This window comes from Ochotona princeps, chromosome 19 (assembly GCF_030435755.1).
Source record: "Ochotona princeps isolate mOchPri1 chromosome 19, mOchPri1.hap1, whole genome shotgun sequence".
NCBI lineage: Eukaryota > Metazoa > Chordata > Mammalia > Lagomorpha > Ochotonidae > Ochotona > Ochotona princeps.
In genome coordinates this window covers 24,104,289-24,122,283 of record NC_080850.1, presented here as the reverse complement: position 1 = coordinate 24,122,283, position 17,995 = coordinate 24,104,289, and the positions used below count along the sequence as shown (strand labels likewise).

Genomic DNA, 17,995 nt, shown 5'->3' with positions numbered 1-17,995 from the left:
AATGGATTTATGTAACAGACATGGACTATTTTCTGTGTTATACATGTACACACCCCTTTTCTTTATCCAGTTTCTTTCTGATATTGAAATTATTAATGTTTGTCAGGGTAATGTATTAAAGTCTACTTGTAGTATCTTCAAAATACCCCTTTATTTAACAAACACTTGCAGAGAGCATCCTAAGAGCCAGAGTTCCAAGTATGAAGAATACCACAGCAGATAACACAGGCATAGTCTCTGATCCCATGGAATTCATATTCTACTTTGAAAGTAACTAATTTCACAAACACAATAATTTCCAATGAAGCAAAGTTGCATGAAAGTGCATAACTGCGTTGAGAGGAAAAGCAATGAAGCAGTCAAAGGGTAGGGTACACCTTGGGCTGGAGCTATAGGAAAGGGCACACTGAGAGGGTTCATCTTCAGATCACACTTTGTAATATGCCTTCATTGGACCATGAGCAAACCCATGAATTACCACCTGGCACAATAAACAGGAAGGCATGAGACTGCATCATCTCCCTTCTAACTTACCTGGACCTTTGCAAAGGATTTTTGTACAGCTGCTCTCATACTCACCTGGGTCTACAAGACAGCCCTGAACTCTCACCTTTAAAAGGCCTATTTTGGGGCCTAGCACAGTAACCTAGTAGCTAAATCCTCACCTTGCATGCCCCAGGATCCCATATGGGCACTGGTTCGTGTACCAGCTGCTCCACTTCCCATCCAGCTCCCTGCCTGTGGGTTGGGAAGACAGAGGAGGACAGCCTAAAGCCTTGGAACCCTGTACCCACGTGGCAGACCCAGAGGAAATTCCTGGCTCATGGCTTGGGATTGGCTCAGTCTGTCCATTGTGGCCACTTGGGGAATGAACCAGTGGACGGAAGATCTTTCTGTTTCTCCTCTCTGGAAATATGCCTTTCCAATAAAAAGAAATAAATCTTTTTTAAGTTAATGTATTTTTTAAAGGGTCTATTTTTAACCTGGAATCTTCAGAAAGCTGCAGCTACAGGCCAGGTGGCAGACAATACTTGACTTTGGTGTCAACTTCAAGTAGCTGGCTGTTCCACTCACCTTTTCCCTGGACCATGTTCCAGTCTCATCCAAACCCTCCGCTTTGAGCAGCTTCCTCCAGTTTACTGTCTGGAAGCTTCAGTGCTTGTTCAGTGCGAAGGTGAAACCCAGGGAGGAGTCACACAGACTGGGGCTTAAGGTTTGTCTCCACCCCTCATAACTGCCTCCCTGAACACTGAACAATTCATCAGCTCTCCCAAACTTGACTTTTCCCATTAGCACAATGGCTTCTATAGTACATATCTCTCAGGGATTTAAATGGCTTACTAAATGAGATTATGCATATCAAACATTTTGCTCCGTGCTGGCACATATCAAATGGTCAATGAATATATCCATCAACAGCCCTGTCATATTCCCCAGTACTCCAGTAATTACTGCTCACAGCTGACACTCAACCCATTAAAACTATCGAACTTGACAACAACTGATTCTGTGATTGCTATCTTGCCTATTCCATTTCTCCCATCCTTCCAAAGCCTGATCTAAGTCCTGTCTGAAATTTCAGAATAGCCCCTGCCAATTGACAGCCCCTTGCTTTGCATTTAAATCCCATGGATGTGGAACTCAGAAGACCTGAATTTAAACAAGCACATTTCTTTTTAGTCCTCAGTCAGGGAGGACTGATACTCAAAGTAGAGCCTCTGGGCCCACAGCAAGACCGTATAGTGCCCAGCGAGGGTCATGAATTAAGTTTGCTCTAGGTTCAGTTCGAAGTACATTGATGGATTTTAATCCTTGCAGAAGCCGGCCTGTAATCATGATAATGTATCTGATGGATTCCCTCCGCACCAAGGAGCCTGGCCTTCTCACTCGCTGACCTTCTTGGAAACTGCAGTACAGTGGGAAACACTGAGAGGTGGGTAAATTCAGCCTGCAATCCATTTGGTTTCACCTACAGAAACTCTTTGTTCACTTGCCTTCATGCACTAATGAGGCAAAATGCTGACGCTACTTCAATTAGGAAACAACAGATGGTTACTAAAGGTTTTTTGGGGGATGACCCAAGTTGACAGCCAGAGAAGCAGATTGACACAACAGCAAGAAGCAAAGGGTGAGGTTTTTCTCATCATCAACCAAGCAATTTAACAGAATTTGAAACTGGGAAAGAGAAAATCCTGCTCTAATATTTCTTCAGTGTCTGTTATATGATTTATATTCTTAAAGATTTGTGATCTCCTTTCCACAAACCTTCAGTTTGCACCCCATGAAAGGTGGGTTTTGGAGGAAGAGTGGAGAACAGCATTTACAAACAAGAACCAAGGCTTGCACCTATTCCTCATCATGTAATGACTGAAGGGCAGTGAAATCACTTCTATTTTCCACCTGCTTGGATACTACCTAAAGGTAAGAACATGTGAGGATCACCTAGCCCATGATAGTTCCCTCAAAAAGGGACCCTGCTACTGTGCCACAGACATCATGCCATCCATCAGCTGCCCCCAGATTTTCTGTTTTAAACATAGCACTTCTCCTTGGGATTCAAATACCTGGAGTCATGTTCTGTGACAGGAAACATCTTTCCTTGTATTCAGGTGGGGTGATATCCTCACTTGATATGGTTGGATCCCTGGAAGGAGCTTCTTTGCCTGGAAAAGATTCCATGAAAGAGCACTTGAAAAAATGTAAACAGGATATAAGAAAGTGGCATTTTTTGCTTCCCAAGACTCGTGGCAGACTTCTGTTATTACTATTGGTTTATATTTATTTTGTACCCAGTTGCTATCAGAGAACTGCCATACACACTATCTCAATCTCGCAGATGCCTTGGGTGTCTCCTTTTCATTAAAGAAGCCGAGGCCCATCCATAGGACACACCAAGTCCCAGGGATTAGCACATTGAAGGTGGTCAACACTTACAGTGAGTCTATATGGATTATCCTGGATCTGACTACCCTAAGGCTAAGATAAAGATTGGAGGACAGACGGATTAGAGTGAAATGAGGGAAAGTGACATCCATGGCCAGGCAACTGGGGCATACTGGTAATGGCCCTGTAGACGGCCTGGTATGCTTGTCCCATGCAGAAGGATCCTGAGAACTCTCTCTTCCAAATTCTACACAAAGTTCCTGTCTTTTCAGCCAAAGTGGATTGATAATGAGAATAAGAGCATGACATTGATGAGGGATAAAAGGAGCCGATTTGGATTATGGAAAGTTGGAAAGAAAACCATATGATGCTATGAAGCAGGAAGTAGACATGGGAGAGCACAGGGGACAATTTTTCAAGCACTGCTATACTTGTGGGCCTCCTCTAGGGTATCCCCCAGACACAGCAAGGGAACCCCTGTCTTAAGCACATTAATGTCAGCTGCTGGATTGTTTTTCTGACCATGAAACTGCTCAAGAACAATAACAGGCAGTTAGAACGGTATAAGCATTACCTGGTCCTGGAAGGAAGGGATAGGAATCCTGGCTCAATCAACACTGTGAGTTACCTATTTAATCCTCCCAGGGTCTTACAAAATTAACATTCAGAGTCAACAAGACCTTGGTGGATTTTGCATTTGGGAATCTTTGCTTCTAATGACACAGCCCAGGGGTGCAACAGAGATGGGCACCCACAATCTCTGCTGACCAGTGCTGAACTTAAATCATCACATTACTGCCAAGAGCCTTTGGCTCCATTCTGTGTTCACGCAGGTGAAAATTTGGCACCCAAGAGAAAGCCCTTCCACTTGGGAGAAGTTTGCACTGTGAATAACGTGCAGAGAGAATGAAATGAATTTCATCTTGAACGTGTGTCCATCAACTCACAGCTCTTCACCCACTAAATCTTATTAGCTGTTCAGTGCTGGAAGCTAAGCAGCTTAGCTGGAACGCTGGCAGTAATGAGCTAGAGTTGAACAAGATCAGTTTAAAGGTCACCCCCCCCCGCCAAGGAACCAAAAGCAACTGAAGCAAAAAAGCCCAGGTTTGAAAAATCATGAGATACAAGAATGAGTCAGGTTTTCGTGTATATTAATTCAATGGCCTTGGGAAGAACACTTTCTCTGCCCACCTCTTGAGATTTCACTTTCTCTACCTACAAGGGAAGAACTGGTCTAAACTTGAGTTTCAGAACCTCAGTTGGTTATATGAATCACATGATTGTTTTTAAAATACAAATGCCTAGAGGTCCTGATACCACGGTCCGTAGTGCAGCTGTGGGTACTTTCTTTTATGCCTCAATAATTTTACTTCAGGCCAGGATTGAGAACCACACACCGAGATTGGTGCATTTAAAATATTATTGTGTGTTTGAAACAACCTGGGTATGCTGATAAAGTGCAAACTGTGCTTTGGCTCCTGAAAGCTGAGGTTCTGAGGTGATGACTGTACTGCTGGACCTAGAGCCACACCTGGACTGGCAGCCTGCTTCCCCACTCTAGGAATCAGACCACAGGCTCCTCTTTGTCTTCCTCTGCCTTCCCCACTCAGTGAATTTTTTACTTTGAATTGCCTGACATCATCTAAAAATCAGAATACATAATTAAAATGCTTTGGTTTGCTCTGTAGTCTAGGACCCTGATTTTTATTGCCAACCCTCAGCTGACGTTGAGTGGCTGCAATTCCTCTATGGAGCATTTGTTCTCTGGCCACTCTGTTCGCCACCCATTCTAGTCACTCAGTAATACTTGCCCCAGCAAGTTAGAGAGTGTGTTCCCTTTGTAGAACTCCATGGAAAGAGACAATGGCCTAAACAATGACAGTAAGCCTGGTTTGGAAGGGAAAGTACACAGTTTCTAAAGAACTCATGAAATTTTTAGCAGAAAACTGTAGTTTTGCAAAGTATGATCTATGGCCTGTCTGAATAGGAATTATTTAAGTATATCCCTTTTAGAAAGACGCTTATGCAAAACAAACTTGTAGAAAATCTGCATATCTTAAAATTGTCAGTGATTTCCTGAACAGAATAGAAATGTGCTATCCTTAGAAGAAATAATGAAAAAAATGCAATACATTTAAACTAGGAGCTTCTGTTAATCAAAAAATGCAACTAAATGAGTGAGAAGAAAGTGGCAGAATAGAAGAAAATATTAACAAAAGATACAGTCATCAAAAAACTCAAACCTGGAACCCATAAAGAATGCCACAAATCCTTAAGACATAAGTGAGCAACTCACTAGAATAATTAAAAAAAAAACTTTTCACAGGTACTTCAGCAAAGATGGTATTCAAACCACCAACAAATATTGCAAATTTGCTTAAATGCATCAGAAACAAGAACTGAAACTATGAGGGAACAGAGTGGCCACATGAAAAAGACAAATAAAGGCAAGTGTTAGAATAAACAGCAACTGGAACTCCCATACACTGCAAATGTGAGAATAAACTTTGGACATTTTCTTTGGAAATACAGTCAATTCAAACTCAAAATATGCACACATGAAAAGAATACATACATATGCTCACTAAAATATTCAGACCAGCGCTGTTCCTAACAGCCAGGCTTGGATATGGTTTGAAAGCATCCCACAAAGATTCACGTGCCAAAAGCTTCGTTCCTATTGTGGCAACATTAAGAAAGGGGACCTTTATAACATGAGGCCTCATGGGAGGCAACTAGATCACTGCATGCTACTCTCAGAGAGAATTGATGTTGTTCTCACGGAAATAAGTTTTTCTAATGAGTCTGACCCCTGAGTCAATCGTCAGGCTTCCCATCTTGCCTTGTGAACCATTCCCTCTCTCACATCCTGCCATGGTGCCAACCCTTCCACAAGAGACAAACCAGTGCTGGTACCATGCCCTTGAACCCCCAGAACTCTGGCAAAAGAAATCACTTTTGTTTATCAAGTATCCAATCTAAGGTATTTTGTTACAATAACAGAAAACAGAACTAATACGCCTAGTAACAATTCAAATGTCCATCTGTCCTAGATCGGACCAGTAAATCATGGTCAGTGATGAAAGCCAAAAAGCAATTAAAAAGAATATATTTATACTGTTGTGGTCTTAGGCAGTTAGTTCAGGATCACATGCTTGGAAGCATCACCTGAAACCTGAGAGGGGGCAGTATTGTGTTGTTGCATAATAACTCCCTTCACAAGCCCCCATAAAGGCCCATGAGAGGAAGGGGCTCTCTTGGTTGCATGCTTCTGTCCTTCCTGCACTCCAGCTCTTGCCTTCTCCCTCCCCCAAGTACCTGCTTGCTCGCTCGTTGGCTTCCTGCAGACAGACTCTGAAGACAGTTAGCTCCTAAACATGGCTCCGTATGTCTATATTCCTCACCTGCTGTTCACTGCTTGGGTGAGTCAGTAAAGATGTGAATGCTAAGATGTTTTGCATTTCTAATTTGTGTACTTTCAGGAGTTCTAGGAGAGGTGAGGTCTAGTAGTAATGAAATATGGACAGAGAAGCCAGGAAAATGTAAATGTCTGTAACTTTGTAGGTGTATCCAGGTTGTTCACTACATGTCTCTTGGGATAATTTATATTGCTGGGGAAGCTGGGACATAGGTCTTCAGTTTAACGGATGGGTTTCACAGTAATGACCATTTGTTCCTCTCAAGGTTTAAATTCAGACTGGACTGCCACATGGACTTGTCATTTGCTAATTTCTAGCAGGCCCTGCCATTGCCAAGCTTGGTTAATGAAGACTCCTTAACGCATGTTAGACTTGTCTGGTGTTGTTTCTCTCGCACCCCGCAACTATGCCTGCACAACATAGGTGGGAATATTTACCCTATAAAAGCTCACCGTAGAGTACACACATTTTTATACACAATTATATATGTAGTACAAATTTAGTAAAATGGTGATTTTAAGAATATTCTAGGGGACTTTCCCTACCTATGTTGCCTCTGATTATCTAGCTGTAGAATCTTAGAGATACAGATTTTTATAATTAACAGCTTAGATATTTCTGTCCCCTACATTCTGAGAATTTTCAAGCCACTTTACCTGAAGCCTTGAGACCCATGAAGTAAAAAGGCAGCTCCTTGAGCAAACAGTAAGGAGGGGGCAAGCGTTGTGGCCGTGTATGCTAAACTGTCACGTTAGATCAGAGCGCGGGTTCGAGTCCTGGTTTTTCCACTCCTGATACAGCTTCTGTTAATGTAACCAGAAAGATAGCAGAAGATGGCCCAAGTGTTTGGATCTCCGCCATCTATATGAGAAACCCAAATGGAGTTCTTGACCCTGTCTCCAGCCTGGCCAGCCCCAGGTGTTGAGAACATCTGGGGAGAGAACCAATAGATTGAAGATTTCTCTTTGTTTCTCTCCCTCTTTGTCATTTTGCTTTTCAAAGAAATAAACCTTTTAAGAAAAAAAAAAAGAAACAAGAAAGAAAGTATAAAATTAGGGTCTTGTAAAAGGAAGAACGTATGACAGTTGCAAAAGAAATTTACAGTTCACAGCTTTTATACATGGAATTACATTTCAACATGAAGGAATTTGAAGGCAAGCTGGGCTTTGACTGAATGACTCTGTATTTTAACATAAGCAAATAAAACTATTCAGCATATTGATTTAGAGGGATGACCATGGGGAAGGGACAGTAACAAAAACTGAGTGTTGCAGTGAATTAAGAGGTCATTTCTACTGCTGAGAAGCAACCACACAAGCTCACAGAGAAAGTTAACAAAAGGCACAGGTTCCCCCAAATCAGTGGGCTCAGATGTTGCTGTGTCCATTACACTGACCAGACTTCAGAACTGTAAGATCCAAAGTCTCTGACCAGAAAACCTCATGCATAACAACTTGCAGGAAATAAGAATCCTCTCCCTACCTTAAATGTTTGTGTTCCTATTCACCCATCACCCTCTTCCCAACTTTAATAAGAAAACTAAACAGTCAACATTACTCTATGTGTTTTTCTGCTCCAACCCACATATTTTATTCTCTTTTGACCCAACAAGCATATTATCAGCAGTTTTTGTGCTGTAAACTCACATTCTCCTTGTTGTGACAAATATCAAATTAGAACTATACCTATCTGTATTCATAAAGCCCAGATAATATACTAGGTGGAAGAAAAGTAAGTTACATAGTGATATCATTTTGTTTGAGTTCTTAAAATCTGTAAAAGAATTCATCATAGTACTTGGGGGTTAATGAATATGTAGAAGTACAAAACCACTGAATTCAGGACTATGATTAACTTTGTGGAGAGAGGGATAAGACTGGTGGGCTTATTATTCTAATGTTACCTATCATTGATATGCTCAAAATGTGTCATGAGTCCTTTAAAACTCAAAAGTGAAACGTTACTATTGCCAGCATCACTATTGCCCATCTCCATGCCCTATTGTTATACTAATTATTTTCATATTTTCAAAAACATTGAAATGAAAATTAGAAACATCAGTGATCAATATAAGCAAATCTCTCTTTTGTATTTTCAATTTAATGATGTAAATCTGCAGTGGTGGGCAACAGGGTTAAGATGTTGCTAAGACTTATAACTCACTGGGTGGGACACAAAGATTAGTTAATCCTCACTGGGGTATGGAAGATTTCTCTGCACACCCCTCCTAAACATGTTCACCTAAACTGTTGACATATATCCTGTTAGAATTATAGAGTTAGACCACCTGAAAAACAACCAGGTTCAGCAAAAACGTGCTTCAATGCTATAAATTGCTAAATACTAAAATTAAAATAGGCAGGAGACAGCTGAATAGCAATCTAAGCCATTTTAAGGTATATAGAACACGGTTGAATATAAACCAAAATTGAAATGTCTATGAAGAAGTCACAGGTTGTGGTTGAGAACCTGCATTTTCCTATTAACATATTGGTTAATCAATACCATGTCAATTAATGCCACAATGTTGTAAATGGTTGTAAATATTGTGTTGGGGCTTTTAATTGATTGGGATGATACTCTGCCGGCTCTACCTTCAGACCAGAGATGGTTTCACCAAGAAACCATTGAACTTACCAGGACAATAAGATGCTGGACTTTATGCTTGGTAAATACCTCCAATGAAAGAATGTCAACTGAATTTGAACTGTGGAAATGCAACAAGGTGGAGCAATCCACCGTGGGGTGAGGGTTTGGGTAGGGGCGGGGGGAATCCCAGTGCATAAAAAATGTATCACATAATGCCATGTAATTAATTTAAAAAAATGAAATGCAATAAAACTATGTTTAAAAAAAAAAAAGATGTTGCTAAGAACACCTGCTTCACATCCCTGGCTCCAATCCCAATTCCAGCTTCCTGCTAATTGTGCACACTGGGAGGCAGCAGGTGATGGCTCCAGTGCTTGGTCCCTGACACCCCTGTGGGAGGCCTGGACAGACTCTCAGCTTTGAGATTCAGCATGGCCTACTCTGCAGTCAGAAGCGCGCGCGCATGCACACACACACACACACACACACGTGTTCTTGCTCTCTCCCCTCCAAAAACAAAATGAACTTTTAAAACTTTCAGAAAGAGTGAAAGTCTGCCAAATTTCTTCAAAAAAATGTTTCGAAGATGAGGGAGAAGCGATAGAAATTTATTGTTACACAAATTAACTTTGGCATGATGTTCCCTGTGATCCATGGTGAGTAACTGCAACATTATCAAATAATGACAAGAAACTCAGAAGGTTGGGAAAGTCAGAGAGGATGGCAATTGACCAAAAAGCCAGCTACTCACCGTATGCAACTGGGAGATTGCTGTGAGCAAATGAGGAACATCACCGGTAACAGATGCTGCAGGCAGGGGCCACATGTGAGTGTGCAGCATGCTGGGGGAAGGGTTAGTCAGAGCCAGCATCCGTTACTGCATCCTCCCTGCCCCCAGCAGGTCAGGTGGGCAGCCATCCAGTGGTTAGTGCTATCAACACCCCTCTGGTTTCCTGCCTCCCTTAACGCTGAGGACTCACTGTTTTCTCCCCACTGTTAACTCCCACGAAAACAGACACAAGGCCAAAGCAGCCAAAACAACATGAGCACAGATTCCTCCAGGGGAGTCAGGAACTGGGAAGAAAGGATATGGGAGTGGTCTGCATTAGCTAACAATAAAACAGTGCATTATACAATTTAATCACAGTCATCCCTCCCCACACTCCCACTAAAGTTCCACTTGATCGATACCACCATTATACCCAGTTTAAAGCCAGGAAAACCAAATAGAAGAGACTTGCTCAAAGTCATATATCATCAAGTCACTCTGAGACAGAATAGAAACAGAACCTGACTCATAAAACTCAAAGCCCTCCCTACCCAACAGAGCACCTCTGCTCTGCTGTCTTCCCTATAAACCTTGTCTAGGTTAAAAGTCAGACCACCTGACAGCTTCTGTCACTATTGCGTCAGAGACCTTCAGGTCAGTAACAGCTCCAGATGTCTCTCAACCTTTGTTCCAGTTCTCTCGGTAAACAGGGGCATCTAGAACAGGAATATTTACATCCCCTGGCCCCAGGCCTACAGCTCCTGTACCAGGGAAAGGTTCTGATGAATAGGAGAATATGGAAAGACTGTGTGAAAAGACCTGGCAGAAAGAAATGGTGGGCTGAGTCTTGGTGAAACAGTGGCTCTAGGCTGCCCACCAAAAGTTTCCAAAAGCAAAAAACAGGTGAAAGATCTAAACATGTGAATGACAGTGCCATAAGAATTTCTGGGATGCCTTCTTCAGTACTCAGTGCCTGTTTTGGACAGCAGAGCTATGCTTTACATGAACTCGGTCTGTAGAACTCTTGCATAGGAAGCTCCGGGCTGTCAAACAGCAGCAGAGACAGGAATCAGAGGTTATGGAGCAGGAGCAGAGCTCCCTCCACACCTCTACACAGCAGATTATGCCCTGACTTTTATGGATGACCTGGAGAGAGAGAGAGTTATATGTGAGGGTCCTAGAAATGTAAATAATAATAGCTGCTATACTTTGCACTCAATTAACAATGTGTCAGGCTGTTTTCAGTGCATTGAATGTAGACTCAATCCCAACCATAGCCCTATGAGGAAGGCATAATTATTTCATAAAGTCTACTGATGAGGAAATGAAAACACAGAGTAGATAAATTACTTGAGGCAAGTAGAAAAACAAAAGTGAAACCCAGATACTCTGGCCTCAAAGACTAGTGGTTAAACACAGGGACACCTGCCTAGGCAGAGGTGGCCCAAGCTGCAGGTACCAAGGTACCTAAGCGGAGACTTGGGAAGCATAGCTACTCCAGGACCTCGGGTGCCTTCTACAAGCCCACATCATGAGACTGCAGGGGAAAGACAAATTTGTCCATCAGAGAAATGAGAGCCCTGAGCAAGGGGTTCTCCTTGGCTCCTCTCTCAGGAGCCATGGGGATGCCGCTGTATAAAGCTCACAAAGGCTGGGAACGACCCCTGGAGTGTCATGCTTTCCTCCATCTCCTGAACGAGCCCTCCCCCAACACATCCTCTCCCCTGCAACATACACACCCCCAAGCAACTGCTTATCTTGATAAACACCCTGGGAGAGCCAAGGGGCCCACTCATTGTTCTGCTCTTGAGAAGCATGGAGCTTGCACTGGTGTGACCCGCCATCCTGGGGTGCCCGGAGCTGCCAGAATTGTAGCCCTGACTGCATCCTGAGAGGCCGCCAGTGTTAGACACACCAGGAAGTCTGGTCACCCTGTGCCAGCCTTATATGATTTGACAACGTTAAGCAAAGATGACCACCTTAACTTGATGTATTCAGAAAATTTAAGTTAGAGCAGGTGGGAAGCAGGAAACTGCCTGTGTTTTTCTCCAGAAACAGCAACCCTGACCAAAATAGTGTTGAGTGACTGAAGCCAAATTTATGACCATCCATGGGCCACAGAGGAACTCGCTGCCTGAACTTTCTTCCTGTCTAAGGGAATCTTGGGAGGAAAGGAAGGAAGGGCTTAGTCACACCCCAGGAGTGGCAGCCAAGAGCAGCTCTTGCTCCTCCTAGGCCAAATGAGCTCAAAGCCTCTTTCTTCAGGAAAAGTAGATGCTTCCCAGCTTTGCTCCCCTTTCATGAAGCTGCAATGACAAATACTGAAGTAGTGAGGAGAAGACTGCCAGGGGACACACCATCTCCCTGTCTCTGGAAGAACAGCTTCTGTGACTCGGCAGGTCTCCTAGCCTCTGCTGGGTCAATCACCTGGGCCAAGCCATAGGCCAGTCCTCTGCTTCCTCAATCCCCACCCCGCAAAAACAACTCACCTGGTCCCCAAGACAGGCTACGCTCTCCGGGGATGCAGAAGCAGCCACCCATGTGTGCACCATCCTCCCTGGGCCGAGGCCCCTGGGAACACCAGCCAGAAGAGCGCTGGGAGGGAACCAGCTCCCCACGGTGTCCCTCCTCCCGCCTCCTCCCTGGCACACGAAGGACCAAAGCTGCTCAATGTACAATGCAGCCTTTGATATCCCAGCTGCAGCAGGAGGCCAAGGCAGGGTGGGAGGGACCGCCCAGCCTGGAGGCCTGATAGTCCTTACACTGTCAGGCCTCTGCCTGGGCAGCAGTGCTCCTCCCTGCCTCTGCAGCTTGCTTCATGCCTATCGGGCTGTGGCACATTCCTCACATTCTAGGATCCACATACACACAGTCTGGTTCTTGTGGGGGTGGCCAGGCTGGGGAAGGAGGGCAGAGAGCATCCAGGAATCCAAGCTACTGCTCCTGCTCCCTCCCTGATTGCCCCGGCCCACGCGCCCCTGCCTGCCTCCCTTGGAAAGTGGTCCCCACCCAGCCCTCTCTGCAAGGCAGAGCTGTGGGCTCAGTGTCTCACGTCAACCCCAGCAGCCTCAGGAGCCAACTTCTTCCTGACAATGACCTGCCTAGCCCAGCGGCTAGCTCCTAGAGCTCAATGGAAAGGAAGTGGCCTGAGGCAGCATTTTACAGGTGAGGGAACAAAAAATACCAAATATATTTAAGCTACAGATAAGCATGAAAAACTGGTCCCACCAGACTAGCCTTTTTTCCAGGTCAAAGAGACGGTAAAGCAGGGGAGTGCAGTTGACACTGTCGCTGAATTTTGGGAAACCTCCATGATGTCTTACAAAGGGATATGGGAAAAGTGGCTGAATACCTTGGAGGCTGGCAGACCCTGACTGCCTTCCTCCAGTAAGCTCCAGAATCACTGATCACTCAGTGTTTCCCTCGTGGCTCGGCAAAAGTCCAGGGCAAGTGGTATGAAAACAAAGAGGTGAAGGCCAAGAGGAGGTGGAGTCCTGACTTGCTGACAAACTGAAAGGCAACACTGAGTTCAGTTTCACAAGCACTTTAAGGAGGGCAGTGGCCTGGTCAACTATATATTCTATGAGGAGCACTGAGGTGGCAACATGGAGGGTGACTTTGGGGTCAGTCTCCCTGCAGTGGTCAGGAGCAGGGCTGCAAGCTCCAGCTCAGCCCCAGGGAACAGGTCTTGTGCATGTCTCTAAGGGCCAGCTTCAATTTTGACATTGACTCACCCTGAGTGAGACTCAGTGACTGAATGCTTCCCATGGGACAGTCACTCATCGTGTGTGACTTAAATCCCATCACAACCCCATGATGTAGCCAATAACATTTCTATTTTGTAAGTGGAGAAACAGATGAGGAGAGGCATGGAATTTCCCCAAGCCCTCCCCACTTTCCACTGATGTCAGGTGTAGGAACTGGTCTGTGTCGAGTTGATTCCATAACCCAAGAACATCTCATTCCTGATGTATAAGCTCCTTCTTCAACTACCAGTTCACACAATGAGGAAGGATTGTGTGACCTAACATGGAGGCCACTGGAGCCAGCTGACCATTTGTGCAAGATTATAGAGATCCAACATGATGTGACCACAACCGTCTTGGTTTTAACAGCCATCTCTCCTTTTGGGCGACTCTGCCAATCATTCCAAACCCTGTGTGATAAGGAAAGTGTTTAAGGTAACCCGCTGCTCCTCCATCACCTGAAATGTCTCTTACTTGATGCCTTGAATGTCTCTTAGGAATATTAATCTTTCTTGAGAAATTCCAGGTGCCTCTCAGGTAGCCGTGGGGAAATCACTTTTGTCTATATAAGCCCTTTCTTCCTGCTTTGTAGAACAGGCATCCATCTTGAGCTGTCCCATATTATGCTTCTATCTGTATGCCTCTACTGAATTAATCTTGAGTTATTCTACCTTCTTCCTTTGGGAATCAGTTCTTACACTGGCTTTCCTGAAACCAAGGTCCAGGAAAAGAGGGCTGACATGGGAGGATGGACACAGGAAGTACAGCAATCACACAGCCCCCATGGAGGATGTTTTCTCTGTGCACATCCCTTTAAGGTATTTACTTCCTCTGCTGTGTCCTTTGCCCTTCCTTCACCAAAGCAGAGTGTTTTAAGTATGAATTACCAGTTTTCTTGGGCCCAAGATGAAAGAGCAAGTGTTTCTTCAGAAGACAGCCACTCAAAACTCTTGCAGGTTTGTGAGAACCCAAGAGTGACAAGAAGCCCTGCTCTAATTCAACTTCCCACCTCTTTGACTTGTTTGTACGTCACTCCTATACAGGTGCAGCAATAATTAGAAGCTAAATGATGGAGGCCAACCATTGTGAGGATCCCCAAGACAATGGTCATGGATGGCACCCTGAAGCAGTTGGTTGAGGCATAAATCCTGACAAGCCTGAAATGAACAGTCCATGCTGGGTGAAGTCATCACATTAAAACCAGCACTTTTTTGCTTTCAGGAAGCTCAAATGAATTCATCACAATAAAGAGATTTCTGAGCAGAGAGCAGCAGGGGTAAAGGCCCTAAGGTAGGAACTTTCTTGGCTTGTTAGGGAAGAGCATGTGTGGCTTCAGTTTAGAAGAAGCAGTGGAGGGCCTAGAGTTGAAGTCAGAGAAAAGTACAGGAGGCTAAACTGTACAGGACCTTGAAGGCCACCTAAGGACTTCAGTCATTCTCTGAATGAGATGGGGGCCAATTGAGGACACTAAATAGAGGAGAAGCATGATGGAATTGTGGTTTCTAAATTGTCACCCCCAGCTATTCCGTGTAAAATTGCCTATGGATGCTTTTTCAGACCTGAATCAACTGTGACCTCCAGCAGAGACATGACGACGGTCATGTACCTAATGGTATCAGTAGAGTTGATAAGAAGGGCTCAGGCATTTGACATATTTTGAAAGAAAGGTATATTAGCATCAGAGAAATAGAACCAATAGAAGATAGACACATAGATGATAGATAGATAAATAGATACATAAATAGATAGATAGATCAATAGATATTCAGAAACTGGTTCATGCAATTAAAGGGGCTGGTAAATGCAGAATCCATTAAGCAGACCAGCAAGCCACTGATGTTACTGCCTTAAATATGAATCATAGAGCAGAAAGCTAGAAAATTCAGGCAGTGTTTCTATGTTGCAGTCATTAAGAGAATTCCTTCTTCAGGAAACCTCAGTGTTTGCTCTCAAGGCCATCAAGTGGTTGGAGGATGCCACATTCTAAAGAATTATCTGCTTTATTCAAAGTCCACTGATTTAAATGCTAACAATATCTAACAAAATACAACTGACATCTGACCTATGATGTGACAGCATAATGATTTTTTTAATCTCATAACGGGGACAAAAGAAATACACATTTAGTGGAAACTGAACTTTAAATTTTGAATTTCAATCATTTCTTTGGCTAGCAAGATACAATGCAATATTCTCTTGCATTGCTAGGTGGCACCAGTGAGTTACTAGCGATGGGTGTCTGGATTTCAGGGGTAACTTAAAATCCAAAAGTATATATTTAGGGGCCCGGCGGCGTGGCCTAGCGGCTAAAGTCCTCGCCTTGAACGCCCCGGGATCCCATACGGGCGCCGGTTCTAATCCCGGCAGCTCTACTTCCCATCCAGCTCCCTGCTTGTGGCCTGGGAAAGCAGTCGAGGACGGCCCAAAGCTTTGGGACCCTGCACCGGGGTGGGAGACCAGGAAGAGGTCCCAGGTTCCCGGCTTCGGATCGGCACCGCATCGGCCCGTTGCGACTCACTTGGGGAGTGAATCATCGGACGGAAGATCTTCCTCTCTGTCTCTCCTCCTCTCTGTATATCTGGCTGTAATAAAATGAATAAATCTTTTTTAAAAAAAATCTGTCTCTTTAAAAAAAAAGTATATATTTAGAAGTTGTTGATTTAGAAGTTGTTGGTGTAGCTGGCATTTAAAGTCACAAGACTGAATGAGATAGCCTAAGGGATTAAACAGTGGATAGCATATAAAGCATACATCAAGACTCAACCTTCTGTAAGGGCACTGATTCTCATAGGAATAACAGAAGACAGAAACCAGCAAAAGAGATTAATAAGGGTGGCTAGCAAGGGAAGATTAATCAACAAAGTATGGGGATACAGAATTTAAAGGAAGAGAGTGTTTCAAAATCCAGAGCCAGTCACTATGCTAATGGGTAAGATGTAGAGGAAGAATTTTCATTAGACATCCTCATGAGGATAAAAAGTTAACTAGGGAAAGTTCCAGAGTTTATGACCCCACTTTGGCTATAAAGGAGAGGGACAGGACATGAAGCAGGTGAAGAGGGGGACAGAGTATGAGGAAAAGTCCTGTTGCTACCTGATTAGTGTCAGCATCAGGATGCTATGGCACCTCGATGGTCAGACTCCCAGGTTTTGAGTCTAAGGTTTCGCATATGTTTAGGAATGTGGAGAAATTTTTTGTTGGCCCGGCCTGAACTTCTTCATTGATTAGCTTCTTTCATCTACCCTTTCATTCATTCTCTAGTCTTTACAAGTAGCTTTGAGGCATCTCAGAATTTATCTCTTAGGTCGTAGCAGTGGAGTAGTCAGGAGTAGCGAAATTTTGATTCCGTGAAGATTGTAGGAGAGAGAGCCTGAGCACCTGGAGGGAGGGGTTATGATGAACTGAGAAGGGCTGTGATTTCTAACTTAACAAGAAATGTAAAAAGGGTGTTCAAAAGGCCCTCACATGAAATACTGAATGAGTAGCAAAATAGGCAAGTCGAGCATTCAGTGGAAAGAATTGTAAACTCAGGTATTTTGGGGAATAAAAAGAGAAAGTATATCTCAATGAGAAAAGTAAAACAAAAAAACAAAAAACAAAACAAACAAAAAAGCTTTGTTGAGGATGTGCACTGGAAGGCCTGGAAGGAAGGAAGTTTTGACAGGTAGATTTACATGGAAAGTGCCTTATGACACTGCAAGTGAATGTCTACATCACTCAAGTACTGCTTATTCTGCTTCCAATTCAGTTCCCTGATAATGTGCCTGGGAAGTAGAGGAGAAAGCTCAAGTACTTGGGTTGCTACCATCCAAGGAGGAGGCCCAAATGGAATTCCTGGTTCCTGGCTTCTGCCTGGTTCAACCTTACCTGCTAGCAGGCATTTAGGAGTGAACCAGTGGGGAGACTCAAACAGAAATACGATCAGAACATAAGCCTCGAGGAGAATCATGATGGCAGAATAGAGTAAGGACACGTTTAAACAGATGGAGAAACACTGGCCAGTGTGAAGCAAAGAGGGCACATTCCAGCAAACAGGAGAAGACAGAACAACAGCAGAGGGGCACCTGGAGACTGATGACACAGCAAAGCAGCGGACACAACGGTGTGGTGTTCCAGTGACTGATACCCCAGCAGCATTCAGTGAGAGGCGATCTGAACTGCACCAGTAGCCAGAACTACACCAGCAACCAGGTGGGAAGGGATTTTCACCAGAAGCTCAGGAGGTGAACCCAGACAAAGAACTGCTTGTCTTGCTGGCCTGTTTGATTTGACCAGGAGCAGAGACAGAGCAGTAGATCCCAGATGGGCAGTGCAGGGTGGACTTCACAGCCCTAGCTGCCGCCTAGAGCCAAGAGTTATGGACAAGTACTGCACATGCACTGAGCTGAGAGTGGACTCATTTCTGGCTCAGTGAACTGCAACAACGTGGCATCCTACAGGTTCCACCCAAGATAGGTCTGGATAGCCCTTAGACCTGATAGCCAGCAGATCAAGAACATAAGCCTCTTAACTTCCAGCCTGTTCACGCATTTTCCCACTTGTTAAAATACAAATCACTGGTTATCTTAAAATCTGTGTTTGCTGTGAAT

At 44.1% G+C, this 17,995-nt stretch overlaps 1 protein-coding gene across 4 annotated transcripts in view; it reads right to left on the bottom strand.

Annotated features, from left to right (window-relative positions):
- Window positions 1–12,360, bottom strand: part of SH3TC2 (SH3 domain and tetratricopeptide repeats 2) — a 52,616-nt gene extending 40,256 nt beyond the window's left edge. The window contains exons 1-2 of one of the 4 annotated variants that reach the window (XM_058677361.1): window positions 12,150–12,360; window positions 2,565–2,663 (exon numbers count right to left, since the gene is read on the bottom strand). In XM_058677361.1, the coding sequence (XP_058533344.1) occupies window positions 2,565–2,663; window positions 12,150–12,201 (151 nt within the window). In that variant the 5' untranslated portion in view covers window positions 12,202–12,360. Of the gene's footprint in view, window positions 1–2,564; window positions 2,664–9,642; window positions 9,765–12,149 lie in introns of those variants that run through there. The other 3 variants (XM_058677359.1, XM_004587556.2, XM_058677360.1) reach the window with 3 other exon arrangements.
- Window positions 12,361–17,995: the final 5,635 nt, after the last annotated feature.